Source organism: Numida meleagris, chromosome 2 (genome assembly GCF_002078875.1).
Source record: "Numida meleagris isolate 19003 breed g44 Domestic line chromosome 2, NumMel1.0, whole genome shotgun sequence".
NCBI lineage: Eukaryota > Metazoa > Chordata > Aves > Galliformes > Numididae > Numida > Numida meleagris.
In genome coordinates, this window is record NC_034410.1 from 41,413,313 (window position 1) to 41,439,100 (window position 25,788).

Below are 25,788 nucleotides of genomic sequence, written 5' to 3' on the forward strand. Positions count from 1 at the left end.
TCAGCTGTGGCTTTACATCAAGTATATTTTGTAATTGTATGTTAAAATATGTACCCACGTCATAAAACACTTTAAAAAACAATTATTTTTAAACATATGTACAATAATGCAAAAATATGCCTAAATATGTATCGAATGCAAAAAAATAAACCATTTAATAAAATCTCCCTTCCAATGATACCCTGCTCTTCAATACCTTAAAAAAAAAAAAAAGGAAAGAGCTCGGTAAACAAACAGGAGTTACAACACAAACTATGAGACGGACACAGGCAGTGCAAAGCAGACATTTAAGAATGGAGAGGCATCCAATCCAGTTTAAGTTCCGACTGGATTACACCGCAAATGCAGTGTGGCTCAGCCTATATCGCTTGAAGTTGGGGTTTAAAAAGTTAGCCTTGTGCTCAAGACTAAGAGGCTGCCCCAGAACTTGTTTCCATCAAAGCAAAAAGTTAATGATAATCCAGCTGAGCACCTTTTAAACCCCCTTAAACAGGGGTGAATTTCATCGTAGGCAAATATTTCTTGTTCTGTGTAGTTCTGCCAAGCACAGAGATCCTGTCCAACAAATAGTATGGACTAAAGTCTACCTGGACAGCTGTGGTGGGAGAGAGACTTGTGCTGTTTCACATTTGCTTAAGTCATCTCCTCTTTCTGCATCCTTTAGGAAACTGCAAACAAGGCTCTGGGTCTTACCATTTCAGCAAGCCCATTATCTCCTATTCGTGACGTTGCAGTTCCTTTGGCAATCACGCTCCTATATATTTCTGAAGATGTAGGACTGAATGTCTGAATTAAATGAGATGCTTCAGTTGCATGAGAAAATGCTGATCTGGTTCTTAACTTGGATGTGCTCAGGTGACTGACATATATCCTATATCTTGCTAGAGTGACTGCCCTCTGAGTACAGTTGGCTTGCATGTGAAGTATAGCTCTTCTTTGTAAAAGCAGTCTGAAGAGGTTTCAGTATTGCTCTCTCTATGAGAGGTGGCAGGAAGCTCCATTTAAAGACCTGCTTATAAGGCACTGGTGCAGCAAGGTTTGTGGCAAACATGGTTTTACGATTTCTCCTTCCCAACTATTGAAAAGTATGTCCATTAAATCAATCATAAATAGCAATAAAAACACATTAGAAAAGTCCCAAGTCAAATAAATCAACTTAGTGTTGAGGCTTAATTTATAACAGTCCTACTTCAGTGCACACTCTAGGTCCTGCATGGTTGGTTTTTTTAAACTCACTGTTGGCTCATGCTCACCCTATATTACAAAAGTCCCCCAACAAAGACACAATGGGCTGAATATCTTCCACTATGGACTGAATATCTTCAAGAAACAAGAAATTATCAGATGACATGATGAAGTTACATGTTATGCTTACAGATAATGAACAGATAAGAACATAGGGGCATATATTGGTTTACCCACTGTACATACCTATGTAAAGCTTTTAAAGAATAAGAATATACACAAAATATACACTCAATTTGCAAAGTAAAACAGCCCTCAACGTCTGATATTTTACAGAGTTACACATTCCTTCTATTAAAATTTCACACATGGAAGTATTCCTGTGCCAGATCCTCTTTGTAAGCAATATGATCACTTCAAGGTAAATTAGTTCTTCATGTATATGTAAGAGAAGCAGGAAAAGCTCAGCCTCTAGTCATCACTGTCACTCCCAGATTCACTCAACTGCAAGTCATTTCCTATGGGAAACAAAAACAACAAAACACAAGAAGTGGGTAGGCATTAACTCACATTTAATTGCACTCACACCAAAGTACAGCCACATGCACATCAGAAGATTTAAATGAGCACAAGAACTGAATGCAAACGTCATCTCTGCCTAAGGGAATTGTTCCCCATGCCCAAGAGCATTAAGAACTGCACAGGGCTCATACACAGCCTGACCCAGGTCCAACAGAACCATCTAATCTGCTCCGCAGTGGGAGGACAGCACTCCCTTTGCTAGCAGCTGCAGAAGGCATTCCACAGCCTCCACCCACCAACCTCCTGTATACAGCTCTGGGACCAGGCACTGAGGAATTCTCTGGCTTTCCTGACCCTATTAAAATAGACTTCTTTGTTTTAAGGCAGATTGGGTAGCCAATGTAAGGCCTCCACATGTCAGTAAGCCAGAAATAACGTTAGAGGCACTGCAACTCAAAGCCATTGGCTGAAATCAGCTGATACAGGGCGTGAAGGTGAAGGAAGGCCAAGGGCAGCCCTCCAAAGTGCAAAGAGAGATCCAACACAGGAAGGACTGGAAGCGGATCAAACCTACAGTCTTAGAGCCTGTCTTGCAGAGCACTTGTAATATGGGGAGGTGGATGGGGTAAAAGCGTGCAATAATCAAGCTCGTGTTCTGGTTACTGAACCCAGCCCTTTGGGTGCTCTTCCAAGACCCTGCCCCAAACACAAGTCCTCTGCAGAGCAGCCTCGCATCAGCTACATCCTGGATTTCTTAATCTCTTTTATTCTTTTGGGGAAATTTGAGTTACGATCACCAGTGACTCGAATACTCAAGGTCATATAAATCAGGGCAGAAATAACTGCATGAAAAAAAGGAGCTACCTCAACAGCGCCCAAACCCTACAAGGGTCAGAAACTTCTGGAAACTCAGTGACCTATGCGGTATTGCAGCCACGGCCCAAAAGAAGCAGGGAAGCAGCAGCTCACAACCAGAAACAGGGACATGGAAAGAGTCCTGCTGACTGTGCTGAACTTTGGATTTCACCCAAGTGTCACTTCAGGCATTCACTACTGTCAGGTACACTGACTGGCTTTGCCAGTTTTCCAGCAAGCCTTTTCAGTATCATCTGTATAATACCTGAACTTGTCTTTCTGAAGCTGGAAACCCTACATTTATCTGCATTTGAACTCCACCAGTTCCCTTTGTGTGGATGCCAAGAGATGTACTCAAACATGCCTCAGCAGAAATGTAAAAAAAAAATTATGATAAATAAGTTACGGTTCCTTGTAAATGCAGTATTTTAGCTCCACTGAACCTGATGCAGCATAAAGGCTAATCTGTGTTTTCGCATTAAAATAATTCTCATCTTCTGGTGCACCACATTCACCTGTACTTATGTTCTGCTATCCGCTCTTTCCACTTGGAGGCCTGAATGGAGGCTCCGCATGGTCAACAGGGGCCACCACACTGATGCACACAGGCTTTAGATCAGACTGAAGCAATCTCCACAACTTCAGACACGTCTCAGCCTTCTCTTAAAAAAAGTCTGACCACATACTTCAGCCAGCACACCTTCCTGGGATTACTGTTGGGCAAAGCGTACTTCATTGGAGCTAGCTCAACATGCTAAGTAAGTGGTCTCAAGCAGCTTCCCACAGTGATAAGAGAGAAGCCTTTACTTACGGAGTGTGTTCATGAGCTGATTGCTTCCTTGTGGCCTGCTGGTGCCATTAGCAACAGCATTCCTATTGTTATACTGCTGGTGAGGTGGCTGGGAAGGGGAAACGTGTGCTAGCTCTTCCCCCTCGCTGCTGGAGCTTTCATCTTCACTTCCAGATGAGCTTTCTGAGTCCGATGAGCTGCTTCCACTGCTGCTACTCATCTGCTCAATAATTTCAACCTCCGCTCTCAGCTCTGAAATAAAAGGACATTCATCTGGTTGGAACCATGAATAAGGCCCCATGGAGATTGGGAAAAGAATATGAAAATGCAATAGTTTTGTCAATTACAATCTATAACATCAAAATAGCTCATATGAAAGAGAGTTGGGAAAGAAAAAAAATAAACCATCCTGACAATTTTTCAACCCAGTTGTTGTGGCTGAATTTGAAGAACAGCAAAGTTTAGTGCCATAAAACCTTCATTTCTGTTATTATTATTTAGAAACTTTACACTTATGAAAGCACTTCCTGCTTCATTATTTTCCCACAAGTTTTTACGCTCTGTATACAAACTAAACACACTTTCTGACTGAGCTTTAGAGGCCAACAGCGAGCCCATTTTTTAAAAAGCATTTAAACATGCAGGAATCTAAATTCTGTTAGACGTCAGTGACATTTAGGCTTCTGGTAAATGCAAAGAGAGAGAGAGAAAGCATAGGCATATGACCACAACAGAAACTGCCTTGACTTTAGATAGTGTATGAAACTGCTCCAGCACAAAGTCACACAGCTCATTTTAAAGAAACTTGTGAAACAGATAAATGACATCAGATAACTTAGCAGTGGGACAGACAAGAAGAGATGAGAACGTCCACACGCTGGGGAGTGGTCACAGTACTTTAACCCGCTACAGAGCTAAGGAGTAGCCAGGAAAAATGGACTACTCTGAAACTGGGAAGTTATTCAAGTCAGTCACACCTCACTTTATGGTTACCAGTGCAAAGAAATAGTGGAATACCATGAGAGCCTCATCGGCAAGAGTTGGCGCTGGCTGAACAACCAGTCACTAAGCAGCCACTAATGTAAGCCACAAACCATTCCACGTTGTTATATTTGTCGTAACAACAAGTGTCCTAAACCTTGTTAGAGGAATTTTTTTTGTATCTACCCACAAAGCTGAGTATCTAACTACTTACTTCACATAGGCAGGTTTCCAGGAAGGAACAATGTTCACACGTTATTAAAAGCATAAGAAACAGGCAAAATTTAGGCTCTCATTGTGCTAGCAGTTCTACAGCCACAAGGTGGGAACTCAGTGCTTGCCCTGGAGAACTCAAAAGGCTAAAGAGACAAGGATGAAAGAAGAGACAACGCAAGTACAATTGTGCCTACCCAACAAATGGAGAATGGACACTAGGAGTAATTCACCTTAGATCAGTCTTGGGAGTTACTCAGACTGAGATGAAGCACAGCTCCTCAGCTAGGGACATCCTTCATTATATGGCATAGCCAGAGCATACAAAATGAGTCCCTCCTTCATATAAAAATGGCACAGTTTTCATTCTTATTGTCTTCAGCCCACCCAGGAGTAAATCTGAGCAACTGGAACTCTTCTGTTTTTTAATAAGACCTGTTTTCCTTGGGCTGCTTAACACTTGAGAGTAACAGCTAAGTTTTCAGCCTCCACATTATTTGCTGGCAAGAGTTTCCCTAGCTCAGCAGATATTGGTTTGAGAAATGAAGTTTTCTCTTGCCAGCTCTGAAGCTGCTGCTTTTCAGTTTCAAAGTTCAGAGCTCAATTTCAAATTCTGTAGCTACACTGATTAGAGACAAGGAAGGCATATTGAAAGAGAACAACTGTATTACTAACTCCAGCTAGGTATTTAGTGATAACGGGGTTGTTCCTCAAATCTACTTCCTGAAGCTAGATCCCTGACTAGATCACCTGTGTTTTTTGTGCTTTATTAGTATGCCAGGCAAAACCTACTTTTTCATCTTTAAGACAGCATGAGAGACTACTGGAAGAGGGAAGAAAAACATACGATTGGGCCAAAAGAAGCTATTATTTTGTACTGTAATGACCATCTCCCTCAGTCCTTCCCAACACAGTCTTACAAGCTTTAAAAATCCATTTCATGGCTGGAGTCTGATACATGTAAAAATTAGCGCTGGTAAGTCACTGTTCTGACCTACCCTTATTTAAGATTTCAAATGACAAATGTTCTCTGTGTTCAAGGCTCAGAAAGTCATAGGGGAAAAGTAAACAGGAATAAAAGCACTCTTCCTTCAAGTGTTTTTTCCCCTAGCTTCATGATATGAAATTTCCACATACTTTTAATAACGATAAGAGTCATTAGCTGTAAGTTACAGTGTTGATAATACATTGCTAGAATATTCTGGATTGCAGCAAGCACAATCACATACAGACTGCAGTCCACAAGGCAAGAAGATTCAACAAACAGGTCTACAGAAGGACGAGTGAGAATTACACACATGTGCTTGCTGAGGTAGAGTGTGTGGCCGAAAAGGAGTGTCTTGGTATGTAAATGTGGAAAGAACACACCAATCCAGAAAGCAGCACACAAAATAGTGGGAAAATAAGAAACAGAAAAGGATGGTGTAGCAATCCAAGAGATGGTGGTGGTGAAAGGGAAAAGATGCAATAGGAAGTGCACTCTGGAGATGAGACAAGAAAAAAAAATAAAGTCTTAACAAGAAGTTTGAACTCGGTATGGTAGTGAGGGGAGAACTGAAGCAGGGAAGTGATGCAGGCTGATGGTTGGGAAAATAAGATTAACCTAGCCAACCTAGAGATGAGTAGCAGTAGTGGGAGGTTTCTGCCGGGGAGGAAGATACCTGGAAAAGCCCATATGAGAGCTTTGGATACAAGAAGGGAAAGGGACAACGTCTTGGAAGCAGCATTAAGGCGCACCATGCTGAAAGCACATAGGTAAATCCTAATACCACCAACACCATAAGGGACAAGGACTGCAAAGGTAAGGGTGTTATCAGTGACAGCGGTTAGGGATGGAAACTCAGTTCAAAGCCATTTTCTAATCAACATTTGCCTCATAGAGGCTGTTCTGCTTCCTTTCAGGTGCCGTGTCTCTTAGTTCCTTGAGTGCAGAATCCTAAATGTCTCATCTCCGGGTAGATGAGAAAAAAGTAATTCTTTACACTAATTTGGCTGAGCCAATGATGACACCGAAACCTTGCAGGAAAAGATGGCCTGCTTTAAAAATGTCAGATTTTGCATTTTTCAATTTGCCTGTCATGCTTAGTGCAGTCCCAGGTATTGAAGCCTCAGCTAAATGCTTCCTTGCGGTGCCTCCCGTTAAAATAGCTGTGCATGTATACACATGTACCTATACATTAAGCTGAACAATGAAAAAGTCAGACCTCTCTTAGACCACTTTTTGCTCCTAAAGATCAAGCTCCTCATGCTGATGAGCCTTTAAGGCTTAAAAGATGACAAGAGTCAGGATGAGCAGCAGTTAGTTTTAAGAAAGCTTTTCATACGGTGTACTTCTGAACATTTGCCTTAATTGAGTCTACATCACCTGAAAAGGCTGACATTACTAGGGGAATCTTAACTTTTGCATCTCTAATGTTACAGCTGTAGGTTCACTTTCAGGAAAAGAAAATGGCTTACTGTTTTATACTGACAGTCTATGGAGTTTTTAAAGTAATAATAATAATAATAATAATAATAATTCAACAGCCTTTCTCAGCGGGGCTCTTTACTCTGTGTATTTTATACCAAATGCCCTAATCTCTTCCAGTAATCACAGCTAAGGGTTCTTGCCTCTTCACTCAAATCCAATAGGCTATGCAGGATTTTTAACTAAAGCCCTAACCTTGGGATGCAAGAATACCATGGGCTCTTGGAAATAATGTCATTCAGTGTTAGGGAGAATAAGGCTGTATGTTCATAGCAGAATACTCACTGTTAATAATGGTATGCAAGCTGGAGAGAAATCAACTTAATATTGGCATTTTGAATATGCAGAGATGGCAGCTAGAAGAGGCAGTACTTCACAGTGAAGTGCAACCATTTTGGTTGAGAAGTTCTTGAGAGACAAATACTGTTCTGTGGCATAATACTTACACGACTACAGTTGCCTTTTAAATAAGAAATTTCTGCTCAGATTTTTAAGCACTGAATCTATAGTTTCCAAACCAGATATACATTCCTGTGTTTTTTCAGTTAATGCATGCTTTAATTATGTCAACATTATTAAAAACATTTCTGTTGTGGTCAAATGCATCTCATAAATGCCAGTAATTTCATGTACATAAATGACTATCATGGTGAACCTTTGCAAACATTCACTGCTTGATGATATTTGATCATAAGTAGCCATGTATTCAAAAGAGTAAGCTCTTATCCTCTGTGTTCCTCCTTTCAGGCAGGAGGACAAGATAAAAGCTTGCACAGCAAAAGACTCTTCTAGTGCAGGACCCTAGAGACAGCCTCCCAAAGGCCTTTCTGCCTGCAGGAAAGGACTGGTTCAACTCCCATGTGCTCTGCCTCTGTCCTCGAGCACTGCTATTTGGACAGCTGTGTAATGGAATGGGTGCAAGGACTGACTGACCTGGAAGTCCATTTCCCAGCTCATTTGTAAGAGGAGCTGAAGGAATGCACAGTTGAGGGTAGTGGAGGTAAGCAAAAACCTACACTGAGGTTGGCTTAAAACTACTGTTAAACATCACAAGGGCTGTGTGTCTTACCACACCCTTGAGTAGGGCATACTGGGAGCAGGGAGAGTCATTGTGCCAGAGATGCTTTCAATGACCTCCTCTGAGGATTTTAAGTTCTGTGCTGCGCCCATTAAAGAAGAAACATAGAATTTCAGCTTTATGTTTTTTCTTTCATACACAAGAGCAAATTCAACCACAAGGAAAGCCACTGCTTGACTGGAAAGAACACTATCTCTTCACAACTTAGAAGTCTTCAGCCATAAAGATACACATTAAAGGATTGAAGACTGTCTTACAGCTTCTACATTTAAGTTCTCTTAATTGTTCTCATTATACTACGGTGTCACTTTAGCCCTACCTTTCCCAAGTACTTTCTCATTACACAGATGGTTTAGTAATGCTGATGCTCTAGACCAGGTGCGTCCAACCTGCAGGCTTCAAGGTGTCTTCATGTGTCTTCAAGGTGAAAATCAGCTTATCTGTTCTATGTTTCAAACCATAGTAGCATTCCAAATGAAACTTAACGGCAAGCTCAATTGATGGTAAATCATTTTATGCATTTTGATATATTGGCTAAATAGTCCTGTGAACACTGAAAAATATGCAGCTGTGCTTTCTGTTTTGATAAGGGTTTGAAAATAGGTTTCAAGATTGCAAAAAAAATCATCTTTGTGTGTGTGTGTATTTGCAGTTCCATTTTCAGTCTACATAGATGTTTTAATATAAATTTGTTTTAATATAAATATATAAAGATAAAAGAAGTTTTGTTACTTCTATAATATTAACTATATTATATCTGCATTTTATATGCAGCCCAAGACAATTCCTCTTCACCCAGTGTGGCCCAGGCAAGCCGAAAGGTTGGACACCCATGCTCTAGGTAGTCAATGGTGGAAGCGATACTAAGTGCTGAAAGGTTGAGAAATGCTTAGAAAATTAAAAAGAGCACATACTAGAAGCAGGCAGCAAACTGCCTAGGTATTTGCTCTCTTTCTTTTCAGCCTTGATAGATTCTCTCGATGAAATACCAATTCAACATCCTATTTTTAGTACAAGCCAGGTGTTCTTTAGCTTGATTTTGGAAACCAAACTCAATAGATTATTTGTTTGGAGACACTTTCCAATGGAAGACAATAATGTGGCAAAAAAAAAAAAAAAACCCAGACTAGAAAGGTTCTAAATTACGTGACATATTTTTAGTTTGCTAGAAAATGGTATTTGCAGAACAGATGTCACAACAGACAGATACAATTATTCTGCTGTAAGAACATGACTTTTACAAATTGCCGTATATATTCAGAAAAGTGCCCCCATGGTTAAGTATCTTATTATACATCACAAATAAAGACACTTAAAATTCACAACTGATTCAGTTTTTAAATTGATATATATAACCTGATATCTTTCTCCTTACCTATTACACGGGAAATAAAAATGGCAATGCAGCTAAGGGAACTGTAGCTAACAAACTCTCAGACTTCGATTCTGTCTGCTGACCAGCATCCAGGTATTGAAAATATTACTGCTGTGAAAGAGTGAGACCAGTCAGCACCTATACAGACACACAGACAGCTTAGCTGTAAAAGTGTCACCTAGTGATTATCAAGAACTGAAAAGAAAAAAAAAAGCCCCGCTAAGTAATTAACATATAGGCTGGGAAATTAGCATAGGCTAAGTCTAAAGGCAAGAATAGATCTATGGGATAAGGGAAGAGATCCAGAAAGAAAATACTAGTCGAAAGAACAGCCTTAAAAGAATATAATTGTGTCTGATGCCAGATAAGTAACCCAAGAGAACCAAATAAAAATCTAAATTTAATATCTTCCTCATTCTGACAGTATTAACTGCAGCAAAATAACACCAGCATGAAAGGAAAGACTTGGACAAAGAAAGCGAGCCCTGTCCACAGTGAAACACTGAGACAAAACATTGACTAAACAGGAGACTCAGTTGAGGCAACAATACCTTGAAGTGCTTCCAGGTACTTGAAGGGTAAGAACACCAACTATATGGCAGGTACGATAAAAGCTACAGAGGAGTTGTGGTAATGGAAGTGGTAGGCTTGCTCTCTCCCTCATCCCTCCTCTATTAGCACTGCTTGACATGGCACAGACTCCAGTTCCTGTGGGGGGACACAGTCACTGAGCCTTTCCATCCCCCTAGCAAATGGTTCCAACCTTGCTATACACACGGATAACTATTTTTCCAAGTTACTTGATTGCCTAACTAGATCTTGGATCAGCAATTGTTGCTGTTGCCTAAGACACCCATTTAGCTTGTCTAGCATTCAGCTGCAGTATCTTCTATCTTGTGAATTCACACTTATTTTGTTGTCTTTCCAGATCAGAGAAATAGTTTGGAGGAGAGAAAATCATTTACAAGGAGGAAGCTCTCTCGCGCCAGAAAACACTGGAGTATAAATACCTATAAGCTGGCAGAAGAGAATAAATAATTCACCTTAAGATGAGATATAAAGACAACAAACCAACTGTCAAGAACCAGCTTCTAATCCCTGAACATTCTAACGTTTTTATAAATTGTAAGTCATAGTTTTTATTAAAAAGAAGAAAAACAATCAAAACCCAGGAAGTTACACACCCTTCTTTACCTCTCTTAATGTCATCCAGTTGAGGCTCAGGTGAAGGATTATCCTTCAGTGGAGAAGTTTTAGGTCCAGTTGCTGGCTTGGTTGGGGCTCTGAACTGTGGAGGAGGTTGAGATGCTCGAGCAGACTGTTGTTCTATTCGGGCTTGGATCTTACTGCTGCCCTCTGCTCTGAAACAACAACCAGAGACATTGAGCACTACTGTGCATCCGTGTTCAGCCTTTTCAATATCCTTGTGCTAATGCACGACGTGTGACTTCCTTTGAACAGCACTCTACGTTGTTTCATTAAGCTGAGCAGTGAGTGACAGGTTTCTATATGCAACACATGCTTTCAGCAGCAAATATGCATCCTGCAACATCCTTAAAAATGCATTTTCAAACCTAGGTGCGTTTCAGTGGTGCCAAATTCAATAGCTGAAGAATAATAAAGGTTTTCATTTAGCAATCAATATTTGTAATTTTAGAAAAGCACTAGCAACCACACTAATTTAAATCAACTATATTATTAAAAAAAATCACTCGTAACAAAATCCTCCTTAACATTATCATAGCAAAAGAAATGTTTTTCTCACTTGCAATTGTACGGCCTCAAACTGAACTCTCTCAGAGGTCAACCTGACTGGAGCAATCTGTTTTGCTGATGAATACACCATGCAAGTATTTATTTCCCATTTTCCATTCATTTGCTATTATCCCTTAAAAAAAAACCAGTTTAATATGTTTCCTTAGTGGGAAATTGCCTACAGGATAATGCCATGCTTAGCTGTTCAATCCCAATCAGGTGTTATTTCCTTTTCTGAATCAATGATGTTATTCAGACTGCAGAACAGCCAATATCCTTGGAAGAAAAACAAAACAAAACATATTCAGTTCCCTCTGTGACACATCATAACGAGGTTAAAGTATGTGGTGTATTTATCACACAGCAACAAAGCCTTTGGGAATATGCCTCTATGTAGCACAGCATGGAAACAGTTTACGTGGATAATAAGAGCTCAGTTTTGGTTTCATAGGGTCCCAGCTCAGTAATGTGACACTTTGTGCCTGTAAGCTAATCCCACCCAGAAAGAAGTTAAACTAGCCCAGGTGGAACTTCCTGGGACTTCACCTAAACCTCTTCTGGTATCTGACCTACTGCATTTGGTGCTAATTAAAGTATCTCTGTGCCACAGTGAATCGCTGGTGCAACCTCAAAAACTAGGCACAGAGCCACCTCTTCCTCACTGAAATACAGCCTTTACATACCACATTAATACACTTTACATAGACATTTATGAGAATTTTTTTGCTCAGAGGCACTGGCACACTGTCAGAGAAGCTGTGGCACCTCAACCTTTGAGGTGCTCATGGCCAGGTTGGATGGGGCCCTGAGCAGCCCAGTCTGGTGGGTGGCAGCCCTGCCCACAGCAGGTGGGCTTTAGGGTCCCTTCCAACCCAAACCATTCTATAATTCAATGATTCATTCTATGATTCTGTGGTTTACAGTAGAGGTGGGGATCTGGAAATATGATCACTATCCCACATGAAAGGTAAAAGCAAAAGACTGTTTCCAGTATTAATTATGTTCTTGGAACTACAGAACACCATATGTAGACAAAATGCAGTTACTCCTCGAGGAATGTAATCAGGATTTTAATACTAAAAACTCTGCTCCCAGTGTCCACAGGTTGTTAAAATCAAAGTAGCCATGAATAAAATGCCACTTCTGAGACAGAATACTGAACGACTTAGAAAATCACCATTCCTCAAAACATAGGTCCCCAATTTCTTTTTTCTTCCTACCCTGCCCCTGCTTAAGAAAAGCTGAAATGTTTAAGCCTTGACAGAGCCAAAACTCAGTGTATCCTAAACAGCACACTGAACAGAAGGCCTCCTGGTACTCCTCTGGCTCCTCTCTGACTTACTTAAGCTTCATCTGGACAAAGACAGCAGGATTTAAATTGCTGGGAATCTAAATCTCATCCGTAAGGGCTCCTATCCACTGGACAAGATGCCTTGCCTTTGAATGACACATGGGTGAGTTTACTTTACTGACTCAGAGGCGCATTACAATCCATTTACCTTTAACTCAAGGTGGTTTTTGGCAAACTTCCATCCAATTCCTAACAAGCTGCAACCCACGTTCCTATTACTTGTAGCAGCTAAAAGCTCTACAGTGCAGTGAAGTGTTTTTTTCTTTAAAAAAATATATCATACTTGTAAAATTGTTTAAGGGCTGCTTCTTCAGGAAACTGCTTTTAGATCTTAATATCCTGTGGTCCAGTGATGCTGAAAGAGCAATCCAAAGGTTTCAGGCACTTGCAGAACACCAAGATTACTAAAAGTGTTCCAGCTGCTCACTTTGTATCATTTGTGAAGCATATCTGAATATTGGGTCAGAGAGATTTCTGGCCTCAGCAATTCCAGGCAAAACCTCACAACCATTATTTCTTCAGTTTTCTTTTTTTTTTCCTCTCCAGTTGAAGCTTTGGACTTTTGCTCCTCTCAATATGCCGTTGATCCAATACAGTGATAAGCATTTCTTGCTCCTTAATAGTATATTATTAAAGTATCATGACTCCCACAGAAGCTGTAGGGAACAAGCCCATAAAGCCCAACAATCCTTTTGACAGCCTAGTATTTTCATCACCTGTTTCAACTAACCAGAGATTCCTAAAACACATTCCATCTTTCAGCCAGCTTCCAAAGCTTCAAATCATCAGAGATGCTTCACTGCAAACTATAATTACGTCCTCTCAGCGGTAGAAAATTTACGAATTCTTTACTCTTGGATTCACACTCCCAACAGCTACTTGCATTTTTAGGCAAGATAATTGGCTGCATAAAGCTGATAAGGTTTAGTAAGCAACCATTACTCCAAAATAAAAGATAACTGAGTTCAGGTTTGAAAGACACAGTTCTGAGCAGGAAACTTCAGCAAGAATTCATCCTATTAATTCAGCCCAGTCACCAGCTTTACCTTGTTTTCTTGACTTGAATGTTGCTACTGAGTTTTTCCAGAACGTACTCCCCAGTGTCATGATTGATAATAAGCACACAGTCCTTCTGATACGGCCTTTTATTTCCTTTAAAAACAGTCATTGGAGGAGTCGAACCCTGGTATCAAAGAAAGACCACATTTTTGTTTGGTTATATTACCCTATCCAAAAATTTACAAACACTAAGACGAATGAATGTATTTCTTCTGACCAGGAGGCTAAGCGGTTAATGGTTAGTTCCTATTGAAAATACTCATTCACGAAAAGGGAAAAATACAGTTAATGCAGTAGAACCAGCTTCCTCACAGCAATATTTAGCCTTTCATCCTTTTATGTGACTCTACAGTGACAAAACACCTTCTCCACAGTTGCCATTATTTACAGTTCTCTTTCCCAAAATGGTAACATATGTGAATGTGCATAGATGGCTCTGACAAATGTCAGAAATTTCTGCTCTAGAAATCTTGGCTTTGGATGACAGATTCTAATTCTAATTACTCAAGTAGTAGAACTATCACCTAAAGAAATATACGGACATTTGAAAACAATTTAAAGTGCTTTACATTTATACTCTCAAGTTTAAAAAATAGACGGCAATATTTTCATGGTGGATTACAAGCAACTGTCACAAACTACATAGGAACAGCTGCCTTCTTCAATCTCAGATTAGCATGTGGATGTTGAGTAACTGCACCAAATTATATTTTCATAAACTAATGCGTTATTTTGACTCCTTCCAGAATGTCCCCAAATCCACACAACACTGCATAAAGCCATACAAGCCTAATGGCTTAGACTGGGAAGCAATAAAGACAAATTCATGTGGTCTTCCAAACTGGCTAGCAGATATTGCTGAGATTACGTTCTGCTTTGGTTTATTCGTACACAAGTTGGCTCACACACCTTGCTCTGGGGTTACAGAAGGCAGAACCAGTTATGGTCTACCTGCACACATATCTGATCACATCAAAACAGGACGTTACTCTACAAGACATACAGAAATAAGTTCTCAGCTATGAGTCCTCAGATTTCTCTGGAATGTACACCTAGCTATTCGGCACAAGAGAAATGTTACAAAAGTTTATTCATATGCATCTTTGCACATTAATGGCAGGAAAGGAAATAAAACCAAGAATAAATTTTATTCTGAGTAGCAAAGCAAACAATCAAATGTTATCAGTTCAGAATGAAATTCCTGATCCCAACATTCTAATAAATACAATATGTTTGAACCTGAAATGCTTTCAGAACAGTAAGGGTGAAAAATGAGAATTTCCAACAAGGATACTTTAAGATGTACAGGTATGATTCAGAAAACATCAAAGTTTCATGAAACTCTCATCTTCAAAGGCATTTTACATTTTTATCATTCCTACATTTAAGCGAGGAAAATAACATTTAAGAGAAGAAAAAGCAAGTTGAAAGTCAAAGCCTGCTCCCTGTTGACAAAACAGGAAACAAAGAAGAAATTTAACAAAAGCTGATCAAAGTTTGTTGGCCATCATTCTGCTAACTGGGGACCTCTTAACTCACAAAAGATTGTGATTTGGGCTGAAAAATGAGCAGAAATGGAAGCCCTACCTAAGTAATCCCTAACATGGGGTTTCCAGATCCTGCCGATTTACAGGATAGAAGAAGGTAGATGAAACAGGTAACATTAACCAGAGCTGTTTGCTAAACTCTCATGCTTGAGAACAGAGATTCTCCATTTCCCCAGCCAAGACTGTTTATCAAATATCAAAGCTGCTAAATCCACAAGTAGAAATAGTGTTTCAAGTTACTCAAGCAGTCAAGGGATACAAAACCAACTCCACTGAACAAATCATCAAACAGAGACATCCTCAGGGATCAGGCAATTTCAAAAAACAAGCTAGAATCAGAATCCAGCTGGTGCACAACTCAGAAGCAAAGAAGAAACCAAGAAATTCAGTCAATCTTGTGAGTAAGAAATGACCTCAGAGCTTTTCACTCCTCTTCATTATATTCCGTGTTTCTTACGAGCATAGGCAACGCTTCCATGGAACAACAGACACACAGTGGCTGCAGTTGGTGCAGTTAGCTCCCGTCCCTCTGGAGCATGCCGCAAGCTGAAAGCCACTCATACTCATGGGAATACAATGAAATTAAACTCATCAGAACAAAGATTTGGAAAGTGGTATTGTTCAACACAAAAGCTGAATGAACAGCACAGTTCCCAGACAATCAAAGGTAAATACCATAGCTATTAATTGCACGCTGCCTGCTCCCAAATAGCGCTACTGTGCTCACCACTTTTATAGACAAATGAAAGTACGCAAACACCTAAACGTGACCAAAGCCATATAAAAAGCAGGAGCAGGGAAAGCAGGCTAAAGCCTTATTCAGCAAGAATTATCACAGTGCCATCAGCTACTGATTAAAAATACCAGCGTGCTAGAATAAACAGTCCCATAAGGATCTGAGATGTGGCTTCCAAAGTGACTGGTGCTGCCCTAAAACCACCAAGCTTATCTGCATCTGCGAATTCTTGTTTGTTAGCTTGACATGTAGCATTATCTTCAGCTAATAAACAAATCCAGTTCCAGCATGGAAGTGCTTTTTTTTTTTGTTTTGGCACCACCACAGAGCTTTCAGTTACAAAACAGCTGCATCTACAAACAGTTTGAACACTTGTTTTATTACTATTTGACCATCATCCTCACCCAGCAGACATTTATGGCATCATTTGAGGAGGAAGTGGAAGGGAAACTACTTCATTGTCGCTCACTAGAAAACTCCCTCCTGCTTCCATTGATAAAGCTAAAGACAGGGAACCATCTGTGCTATCTGTGCATGTTTTAAATAAACAAGCGTACAGGCCTAGCTGTGGCTTCTGAACATCACATCTTGACTAAACGCACAGTCACTTTACTTCTATACCTTAAGATGTAGCACTAAAAACAGAAGGAAATCAGGTAAAGAGCTTCAGCTAAAAGAAGAAGTCGTGGTTATACAAGTAACACTAAGGAGGACGGAATCGAAAGAACAAGCTGGAGCCCTACAAATAAGACCCTTAATACAGACTCAGTTACACAGTCCCTTCCTCGCATAACATGCTGCAAGTCTAGCTGCTCAAATACTGAGCCCACCTGTTTCTACAAAAGACTAAAGTAAAAAATAACATATAGGGCAGGTTGGAATTACGTTGCAAATTTCTTAAGAGAGTAAACAGGGATACATCCAATACCACAGATAGCGCACTTACCGGAATATGTGGCAAAGTAATGGTTACATCATCCCCTTTACCCACTTGGATCTCCCCTTCACAAGAGGTATCAATTGATGCAGGCTTAAAATCATCTAAGGAGGAAAACAATGCAATTATGTTTCTGGGAATCTTCACAATTCAGAGCCGTTAGAATTCTCCTCTGCAAAAAGGCACTGCACATTCACTGTAGTAACAGGAAATGCTAAAATACATGAAAGTTTGCACCACGGGTGGAATAATACACCACTACAAACTGTTTATGCTCAAAGCCCCATCCACCTGATGATAACAGATTTGAAATTTGTTTTTTAAAGTGAAAGTAAATTACCAGACTGTGCCTGAAAGACCAAAAGCAGGCACGTCCTGAAGTTTGATGTTGCACACAGGTGTAAAACTGTATCAAGCATCCCATAGGAGTATCAGGTTCCAGACCTAGGGCCCTGCGACCTCCAAACCTGAGGACTCCATCAGCAACAAAGGCTAATTCAGTGAGACCAGCTCATTTAACCTCACTGATACTTCTGACTACTAACAGACATCTTGCCTTCACAACACCTTATTGAGGGGAGACCTTGGCTCCCACCTATGGGGAAAAAAGGGGCTGCGGATGTTCTTTCACCAGGCTCCGTGCAAGGCCAAAGCTGCTGTAGATGGAGAGCATAACTGAGGTCAGACACTGCTGCAGCTCTAAAGAAGCCCCACTTTAAAGAATTTCTGCTGCATCGTATGGAATGCTTTCTCCCCCAAATAATGCGTTTGTGTTTAGCATCTTTATTTCAACTAAGAACATTTCAACTTCAAAGTATTTTCCCCTCCATAATTCTGTCACGCTGATGAGCCATAAAAACATGTAACATTGTGACAGAGGATTTAGACAAAATGAAATAAGATCAGACAGCTAAGTATTTATTTTAAACAGGCATCCATTCGATTCTAGAACCTCTGAAGAGGTGCAGTTACATTCACAACCAAAGCTTTTCACTACTGCATTACTTAAGACATTAACACCTTAGAAAAAATAAAATTTAATTCCACTATGAAAAGCATATTTGCTAGAGAAAGAAAACAGCTTGTAATAAATTCTCATTAAGGGGACGTTAGTGTCTAATTGAGTTTCACTTTGACAGCACAACAAGCAGAATCAGGCACACTTGACTTAATCCTCATGCCTCAACTGCCAGACCAAATCACATCTTTCATTTTCATCCGCACAATCTATTTCTAGCTATTGTTTCCCACCTACTTTATGTGCAGGCTTGCTAAATAAAACAAACCAGCTGTAGATGAGCTGGCGCCTTTGCCAAAAAGGGATCAAGAGTTTCAACGACACAGTCGCTAAATGAAAAAACATACCACTATCATGCTCCTTTCATAGGTATCAGTGATATATACTTATTCCAAGCAAACATGCAGCAAATTGTTTTCATTCAGAAAGCTTATTAGGCACACATGCTAGGCTAGTTCTGCTGTAGATGGAGTGCACGTATGCCTCTTCAGCTGTAAAACCCAATCCTTTTTCCAAAAGTCAAATATTTTTAGATGCGTCTTCCGGCCCAGTTTTTCAGTACAGAATTCCATAAACATTACAGAAAACAATAAGGTATTTTAAGGAGGCAGAGGCAAATCCAGCCTGCAAAATCCTCTTACTGCAGTTTGCATGAAGAGGATTACAGGAATGATATAATGCTCAGTTCCCAGACAGATCATTCAGGATCAACAACTAGGGAAAAAAAAAAAAAAGTTATAGCCAGAAAATCAAAAGAGATCTCACTTGAATGTCGCTGACTAAAAATACAGCACATAAAAAGCTCTTCTGAAATAAAAACACACTCTTTCGATTGTAGCTGGAAGTGCTTTGGCTTTGCAACCCCTGGAGAACTTGATTATGAAAGCACTTTACGTTCTAGAAATACACTGCATCGCTGTCTGGATACGGCTTGGGTTTAATTCGCGCACTATCAGACGGCATCCTCATTCCTTTGATGGCTGGGCTATTTTAAAACTTTGATTTATAAATGGGGATTTGCTGGTGCAGTAGAGCTGGCTGGAAGCATTCGATATTACACGTAAACAGCTAAAGACACCAAACGTATGGCATGGTATTCCTCAACCTGGTGGAATTATGTACGATCAGAGGGGTGAACCACACAAAATTTAAGCAGACAGAGGCTTCTGTTTGGGGAAATGGCTTTGCTCCAAGCACTGATCATCTTCTTGAGGAATAGCTCAACATAGAAAGCTGTTCCTTCAGTTCTCACTCAGATCTCACTGAAGTTATGCACTCACAGGACACGAATACAGCCATGAGACTGCACACCCAGGACCATGTATCACGTAACAAAAATCTCTATTATTAATTGTACATATTTCCCACTCAAATACAAAGCGACTGAAATAAAACTTCAGCATTATTCTCATTTACTGCTGGTGATTAACTACTCATTTTAAGCCCTGGGCTTGTTTCCTGAATCACAGAATCGTAGGGGTCGGAAGGGACCTCTGGAGATGATAAAGGCCAACCCCCTGCTAAAGCAGGTTCCCTGCAGTAGGTTGCAAGGATGAAACAGCAGTTCCTTGGGGATGAATAGGAGATGAAATAGCAATTTCTTGCCTGCAAAATTCCAGTAGAGGAATGCAGTGAGCCCCTCTCCAAAACCACCTCCTTAACATGAAACAGAACACACCCAACGCTACAGAAGAACAGCTGGAATGATCTCTGGTGACTTTAAAAATGGCAGACTGTCCCAGTTATTCTAAAACTCTGTTAGTGCCTGAGACCATGCCTCAACATTTCTCTTACTCGTCAGAGTTACCGCGGATGTAGCAACACAGTGTGAGTCTGAGTCATTTCCCCCGGCTTCCCTGGAAAGTGGCTTATTACCTAGATCGCTAGAGGAGGGGTCGCGGGGTTACGTGCCATCTCCTCAGGACAGCAACCACCTCCATTCAAACTTTAAATTCAAACTGCGGTCGCTTTGGCTGCGGCTCCTCGAGCTGGGCCCGAAGTGCCATTAGGGAGAAGAATAAAGGAATACAAGCAGCAAGCCGCCCACTCACGGTGGATCCACGGAAAAGTTCAGAGCGCCTTCCTCCCCGCGGGCTTCACGCTTCTGCCTGCTGTGACCCCGGGGAGGGACGCTCACGGAGGAAATGGGCGCAGAGGGGAGAAGGGAGAGGGGAGGGCCGGCGGGAGGCACAGCCGCAGCGAGCGTGAGGCGATGGCGGGGAGGGACCCCGGGAGGGCGGCGGGGCACCGCGCTGCCCGCACCCAGCGCCGCCCGGCGGGAAGGGGCTGAGGGCAGGGGGCTCGTCCGCGGGAGGGGAAGCCGGGCGGGGCGGGCGGCTGCGGTACGGCGGCAGGAAAGACGCGGCCGGGCTAAGCGGGAGGAGAAGGGAGGGCGGTGCTCACAGCGGATGGTGTGGAAGGAGGCCTTGGGCCGCCGCTCGAAGCTCTCGCCCAGCTGCAGCGGGTGATCCTCCTTGTCCAGCAGCGGGTTCGCCGAGCCGTTCATGGCCCCGCACCCGCCCGTCCCGTCCCGGCCGGTCCCTTCCTCTCCTCCGCCCGCCGTGTGCGCTGCCGCCCCGCGCCCTTCCGGGCGCCGAGTGCAGCCGGGAAAGCGCTCCGGGGCCGGCGGCGGCGGCGGGTGCGGGGCGAGGGGCGCGGGGCCGAGTGGGGCTGCGGGCCCCGGGGAGGGGGAGCGGGGCCGGGGGAGGGTCCCCCGCCCTCTCCGCCCTCGGGAGGGCAGGGCAGCGCGGGGCACGGGGGTAACGCGCCTCGGCGCCGCGGGCGGCCAGGGCAGCCCTGTGCGGGGTGTGGGCTGAGTGTACAAGGCTCGGGGAGGAAGGCTGTGTGGTCTGACTGCTGTGAGGATGGACGAGGTTCTGACAGCTCTTTGTTTCCTTTGCGCGTGCTTGTAGTTCGTGCTTGTGTTTGCGTGGTTCTGTTTGTATCACGGGTGATAAAATATCTAAGTGAAGTGGGTTTTTTTTTGCTTTAAATTAGGAACTGCTGCTTTGTTCTCACGTCCATTTTGGTAAATGGGTGCTAGTTCCTGCCTAGGGTTGCTTGCATTCATGTCTGACACGCTTGTGTTGCCCGTGCTTCCCTGGCCGTGCTGGATTTAATTCAGTGTGCCATCCTGGGTCTGGATGTTTACAGCAAGGCAGAGGTTAGAACTAGCTTAACGTTTTTGGAGTTGGATTTTGGAGTTTTGATGGTCCTGTGTGGAACCAGGAGTTAGACTCAATGATCCTTATGGTTGCCTTCCAACTCAGGATATTCTGTGATTCCATGATCAGGGATAGGGCCTGGATCCTTCCCCAGACTACACAGAGCTCTTTTCATTGCTCCATTTTTCTTAACTCTTGGGAAAAAAAAAAAACACACAACAAAAACCAAACAGTGATGGTTGAAAGGGGTGTGTATACTTGGGAAGAAGCAGGGAAGGAATGCTGACACAGGCTGGCTGCAGGCATTTTCATCACCATACTAGTTTTGCTCTGTTGCCGAAGTGACTTGGTGCTGTAAATGCTGATGTTTTTCTCACTGAGGTGAGAACAGGAAGGAGAAGTGCTAACACAAGTACAGATTGTTTTACCATCTTGAATAAGACTATCATCCATTTATCATTTAATGTTTTTCTTAGGTGTTACTAGCTGGAGTTCAGAAGAACCAAAGGTTTCCTTTTAAGTCAGTTTTAGTGCAAAAAGTTTATAGCTGCACTATCTTTCACCTGGAAGGTGGCTTTCTACTATGCAAGAAGTAGACCAGTAGACTCTTTTAAGTATCTTCTTTAATTTTTACATCAGTGGGATTTCATACGCGGTGTTAGCTTGCATGGAAGAGCTCTGAAATTAAGATAAGTCAGATGGCTTCACAGTTTGTCATGTAGGATTGATTACCATAAAGCCCTACTAAGTATGCACTGTAACTTTTCCTATTTTTTTTTTCAGTTGCTTTTAGATCTTTGGATATTTTACGTAAGTTAAATGACAGAAATGTACACTGAAGAAAAGAAAATCACTCTTGGGTCTTTGGTATTCATATCTGTGTGAAAGGTTCTAGAATGTTCCATGAAAACACATCAGCAGATTGCTTAACTACAGTAACAACATCTACTGAAGATGGTGCTTTCCAAACAAAAGGCCATAATACAAGAATCCTTAGCCCAGAAGAAGCAGAGAGACTGGCGAAAGATCAGGTTTTGGTGTCTGACTTCAAACAGCTGAAACTGGAAAAAGAGGCACAGAAGAACTGGGATCTGTTTTACAAAAGAAACAGCACCAACTTCTTCAAAGACAGACACTGGACAACCAGAGAGTTTCAAGAATTAAAAGCATGTCGGGAGGTGAGCTCTATGCACTTTGTCTGTAACAGACAAGATTGATTGTTTTCAAATGATTTAATAGTATTTCTAATTAAACCACAGAATCATAGAATCATAGAATGGCCTGGGTTGAAAAGGACCTCAAAGATCATCGAGTTTCAACCCTCCTGCTGAGTGCAGGGTCACCAACCACTAGACCAGGCTGCCCAGAGCCACATCCAGCCTGGCCTTGAATGCCTCCGGGGACGGGGCATCCACAACCGTCCTGGGCAACCTGTTCCAGTGCGTCACCACCCCCTGAGTGAAAAACTTCCTCCTAATATCTAACCTAAACCTCCCCTGTCTCAGTTTAAAACCATTCCCCTTTGTCCTATCGCTATGGACCCTTGTAAACAATTGTTCCCCCTCCTGTTTATACGCTCCCTTCAAGTACTGGAAGGCCACGGTGAGGTCTCCCTGGAGCCTTCTCTTCTCCAAGCTAAACAAGCTGAGTTCCCTCAACCCTTCTTTATAACGAATTCCATGAATTTAGGAGCTCTAACATGTTATGTGTGCAGTGCTCTGTGCAGTCCCGTAAACCGTTGACACCCTCTTAATATCAAAGATACCACCTCAGAATCAGGGGCATCAGATCAATTTAAAATTGACGCACATGGATACCGAGAATGAAATCTAGAACACTTGTTCTGTGTCCTAAACAGACGGCTTGTCTCTGTGATGTGATGTTTAAAGTTGGGGCACTTCAAAACACAGCTTTAAGGAAAAGCACCCAGAATTACAGGCAGGCTAATCACAAAGCATTTTAAAGAGGAATAGTTATCTGCATCTGTTGTTCTTTATATCTGAATGAGGCAAGACAAAAATGGTACAACTATCTGTTCAGTCATCTACCCCTCAAGTGATTAAGAAATATTAATGCATTCTAAAAAGATTTGTAATTTTGCAGAAATCAAGATTCCTCTTCTGTAGTGTCAAGATCATCCAGTGGATGCTACTTTAAATTTTGTATACTGATTGTACAGTGTCTCTGCTGATATCACGAGGAAAACAAAAATGATGTGCTTTCTCTTGGCTTTCTTCCACCCCAGTTTGCAGACCAGAAACTGACCATTTTGGAAGCGGGCTGTGGGGTTGGAAACTGCTTATTTCCGCTCTTAGAAGAAGACCTGAATATTTTTGCATATGCCTGTGATTTCTCTCCTAGAGCTGTTGAATATGTGAAGGTTGGTGTGAAATTTGGAACTTCTTTTAGAGTGTCCTTAGAAACTTATATAATTACAAATGATGGAGTGATGGTCTTCCCTTGCCTTTTTGTAAGGAGAGTAGAACAGATTTGTTCAAGACCTACTTTGTCCACATCAACTTGTAGTATTAGGGTCGTATATGAATGAATGTTTTGAAGACTCTGTTTTTTGGGAACAATACTATGTTTCTGCTGGCTGTGCAGTACAAGCAAAATTTCTCAGGGATGGAAGCTTCCCTTGGTATTTGTTTTTTACTTTTTTGGATGTAATGCTGCTAATTTTCAGTGAAAGCATGCTCTTTTCATTCCCCCAGAAAAATTCCTTGTACAGTACTGAAAGATGCAAAGTGTTCCAGTGTGATCTTACCAAAGATGATCTTCTAGAAAATATACCAGCAGATTCTGTGGATGTCGTCACTCTTATATTTGTGCTTTCTGCCATTCATCCTGACAAAATGCATCTTGTCTTGAAGAACATTTACAAGGTAATTCTTTAACACTTCATTTTACAGCCCTTAAAGCACTTGTATTCTCTTTAGCTTGAAAGTACAGTTTTATTCTGGATCATGGTCTAATGTATGTTATGAACACAACAAAATGGTATCTTGAAGCTGTGAGTTTGGTTTTGATGTTGTATGATTCAAAAAATGTTCATGGGTTGCTGGAACATCTGGTGATGAGGTATAGATAAGAGCAAACCATAACTGATTTCCAGAATACAGAGTGACTTGCAGTTAGGATGTTACTGTTATTACTAAACCTGCTTGACCTGTGATGATTTGGAAATGGAGTGCTTGGAGATTAACATTAATCTAGAGAGACTCAGCGCGCTGGGCTATCTGTGTTGGCTGATAGGCAAAGATCCAGAGGACAGTTCAGAACAATCACAATCCAAATGGTTTTATTTTCCTAAGATGATCTCAAGTCATATATTGACTGTGGAGTGGCAGAATCAACATACATATTTTTTATATCAATGTATGTGTGCGTTTGGGCTTTTGTATTATCAGATGTCTTGTTCATTTTATTATCAGTAGTTAGAAAAAGGAATGTTCAATTTTTTTTGATGTACCTCCAGCTGTTTTCTAAAGCTGAGATTGGTTCGTAGCTCGTGCACCTGAAACGGCTAATTACTGTTTTCTTTGTGTAAATGTCTGGCTCATTTAACTCACTTGTAGGTTTCTGTACAGATTTGCAAGTTGCAAATATTCATTTTCTCCTCCAACAAATACAGCTGGTATCACTGAGGTAGAAAGGTTGCATGCATCAAATATCACAAATCAGAGAGAGTAATGATGGCACATTTCTAAATATTGAACTCTTTATAGCTTGATTCCTTTATCGAAGAGCAATTTAAACAAAAAAACCCAACACCTAACCTGCAACCCATTTTTCTAAAATTGCTCCTTTTCCTTTTTCTTCTTATATTGCACCTTTTTTCCTTCTTGCATTAAAAAGTTGTGGTTTTCTATATTTTATTTAGCAAAATTGTGTGCTAAACAGTAGATTAGCCAGCAAATAAAGTGCCATGTTAGGACTTCATTTTTATTGTTACACTGTATACCTTTTTCTTTCCTCTGTGTTTGAAGAGTGTTGCAAAAATTAATTTAATTTTTTAATTTAATTGTTCAGGATCCAAACAGATATCTTAAGACAATTCATATTTTAGTGTTCACGGGGAAGAATTATTTTAAAAGCTAACAATTCACTTTGTATACAACATTTCTGTTGCACGGGGAATGAATTCAAAATATATATTGCTTGTGTATGGAGTGTGTTAGGATACCTTGTCTTAGTTATATGTGTTTATAAACACATATACATAAATCCATCTACCTTATGAAAGCATATGTTTTACATGACAGATATTAAAACCAGGCAAGTGTGTCTTGTTCAGAGACTACGGACTGTATGATCATGCGATGCTCAGGTTTAAATCTGGCAGCAAACTTGGAGAAAACTTCTATGTTAGACAAGATGGGACAAGATCATATTTTTTTACTACAGGTAGGATGCTTTCTTTTCTGTGATCTTCAACTTAAGTTTGATTCAGAGAATTGCTAACATGCCCACAGAAGTTTTATTTTTGCACAGGTGACTGTCAAACGGTGCCATACTTCATTTGCCCTCTCTTTGTTGCTATTTATGGGAGGTCATTTATAGGATTGACAGGACTTTTTGGAGCTGCTACTTGTTTACATGCTTCAAGTTTATTCTATCAGGTAGTTAGAACTCTATCGTGAGTTTCTAAATTTGCTAGATTTGATTCAGATCTGTTGTATAAGGGAAAAAGAACAAAGTTCAATAAAACATATTTGTGAAGCAGTTATGTTGAGGTTATTCCTTGTTATTCAT

The 25,788-nt window shown here is 41.1% G+C and overlaps 2 protein-coding genes across 18 annotated transcripts in view; one reads left to right on the forward strand and one right to left on the reverse strand.

The window, feature by feature from the left end:
* On the reverse strand, positions 1-20,405 carry EAF1 (ELL associated factor 1). 5 transcript variants are annotated; one of them, XM_021386808.1, is made up of 7 exons: positions 20,273-20,405; positions 16,861-16,955; positions 13,619-13,755; positions 10,661-10,827; positions 10,018-10,174; positions 9,467-9,574; positions 3,470-3,604 (listed from the first exon to the last, which is right to left on the reverse strand). In XM_021386808.1, exons 1-6 carry the CDS (start codon positions 20,373-20,375, stop codon positions 9,514-9,516), a joined length of 720 nt encoding a protein of 239 aa, XP_021242483.1. In that variant the 5' UTR covers positions 20,376-20,405; the 3' UTR covers positions 3,470-3,604; positions 9,467-9,513. The 5 variants fall into 5 exon arrangements, with proteins under 5 accessions (XP_021242481.1, XP_021242484.1, XP_021242483.1 ...); XM_021386807.1 differs by having other exon boundaries at positions 9,467-9,577; XM_021386806.1 differs by lacking the exons at positions 9,467-9,574; positions 10,018-10,174 and adding an exon at positions 1-1,703 and having other exon boundaries at positions 3,374-3,604.
* METTL6 (methyltransferase like 6) overlaps positions 20,218-25,788 on the forward strand; it is an 8,367-nt gene continuing 2,796 nt past the window's right edge. For 5 of the 13 annotated variants that reach the window (XR_002435114.1, XR_002435113.1, XM_021386802.1 and 2 more), the window contains exons 1-4: positions 20,552-22,211; positions 23,279-23,413; positions 23,748-23,918; positions 25,299-25,440. Coding sequence is in view for 4 of the 13 variants with exons in the window: in XM_021386802.1 (XP_021242477.1) it covers positions 21,930-22,211; positions 23,279-23,413; positions 23,748-23,918; positions 25,299-25,440 (730 nt within the window). In the remaining 9 variants the exon portion in view is untranslated. Of the gene's footprint in view, positions 20,334-20,374; positions 20,508-20,548; positions 22,212-23,278; positions 23,414-23,747; positions 23,919-25,298; positions 25,441-25,508; positions 25,665-25,788 lie in introns of those variants that run through there. The other 8 variants (XR_002435108.1, XR_002435110.1, XR_002435106.1 and 5 more) reach the window with 6 other exon arrangements.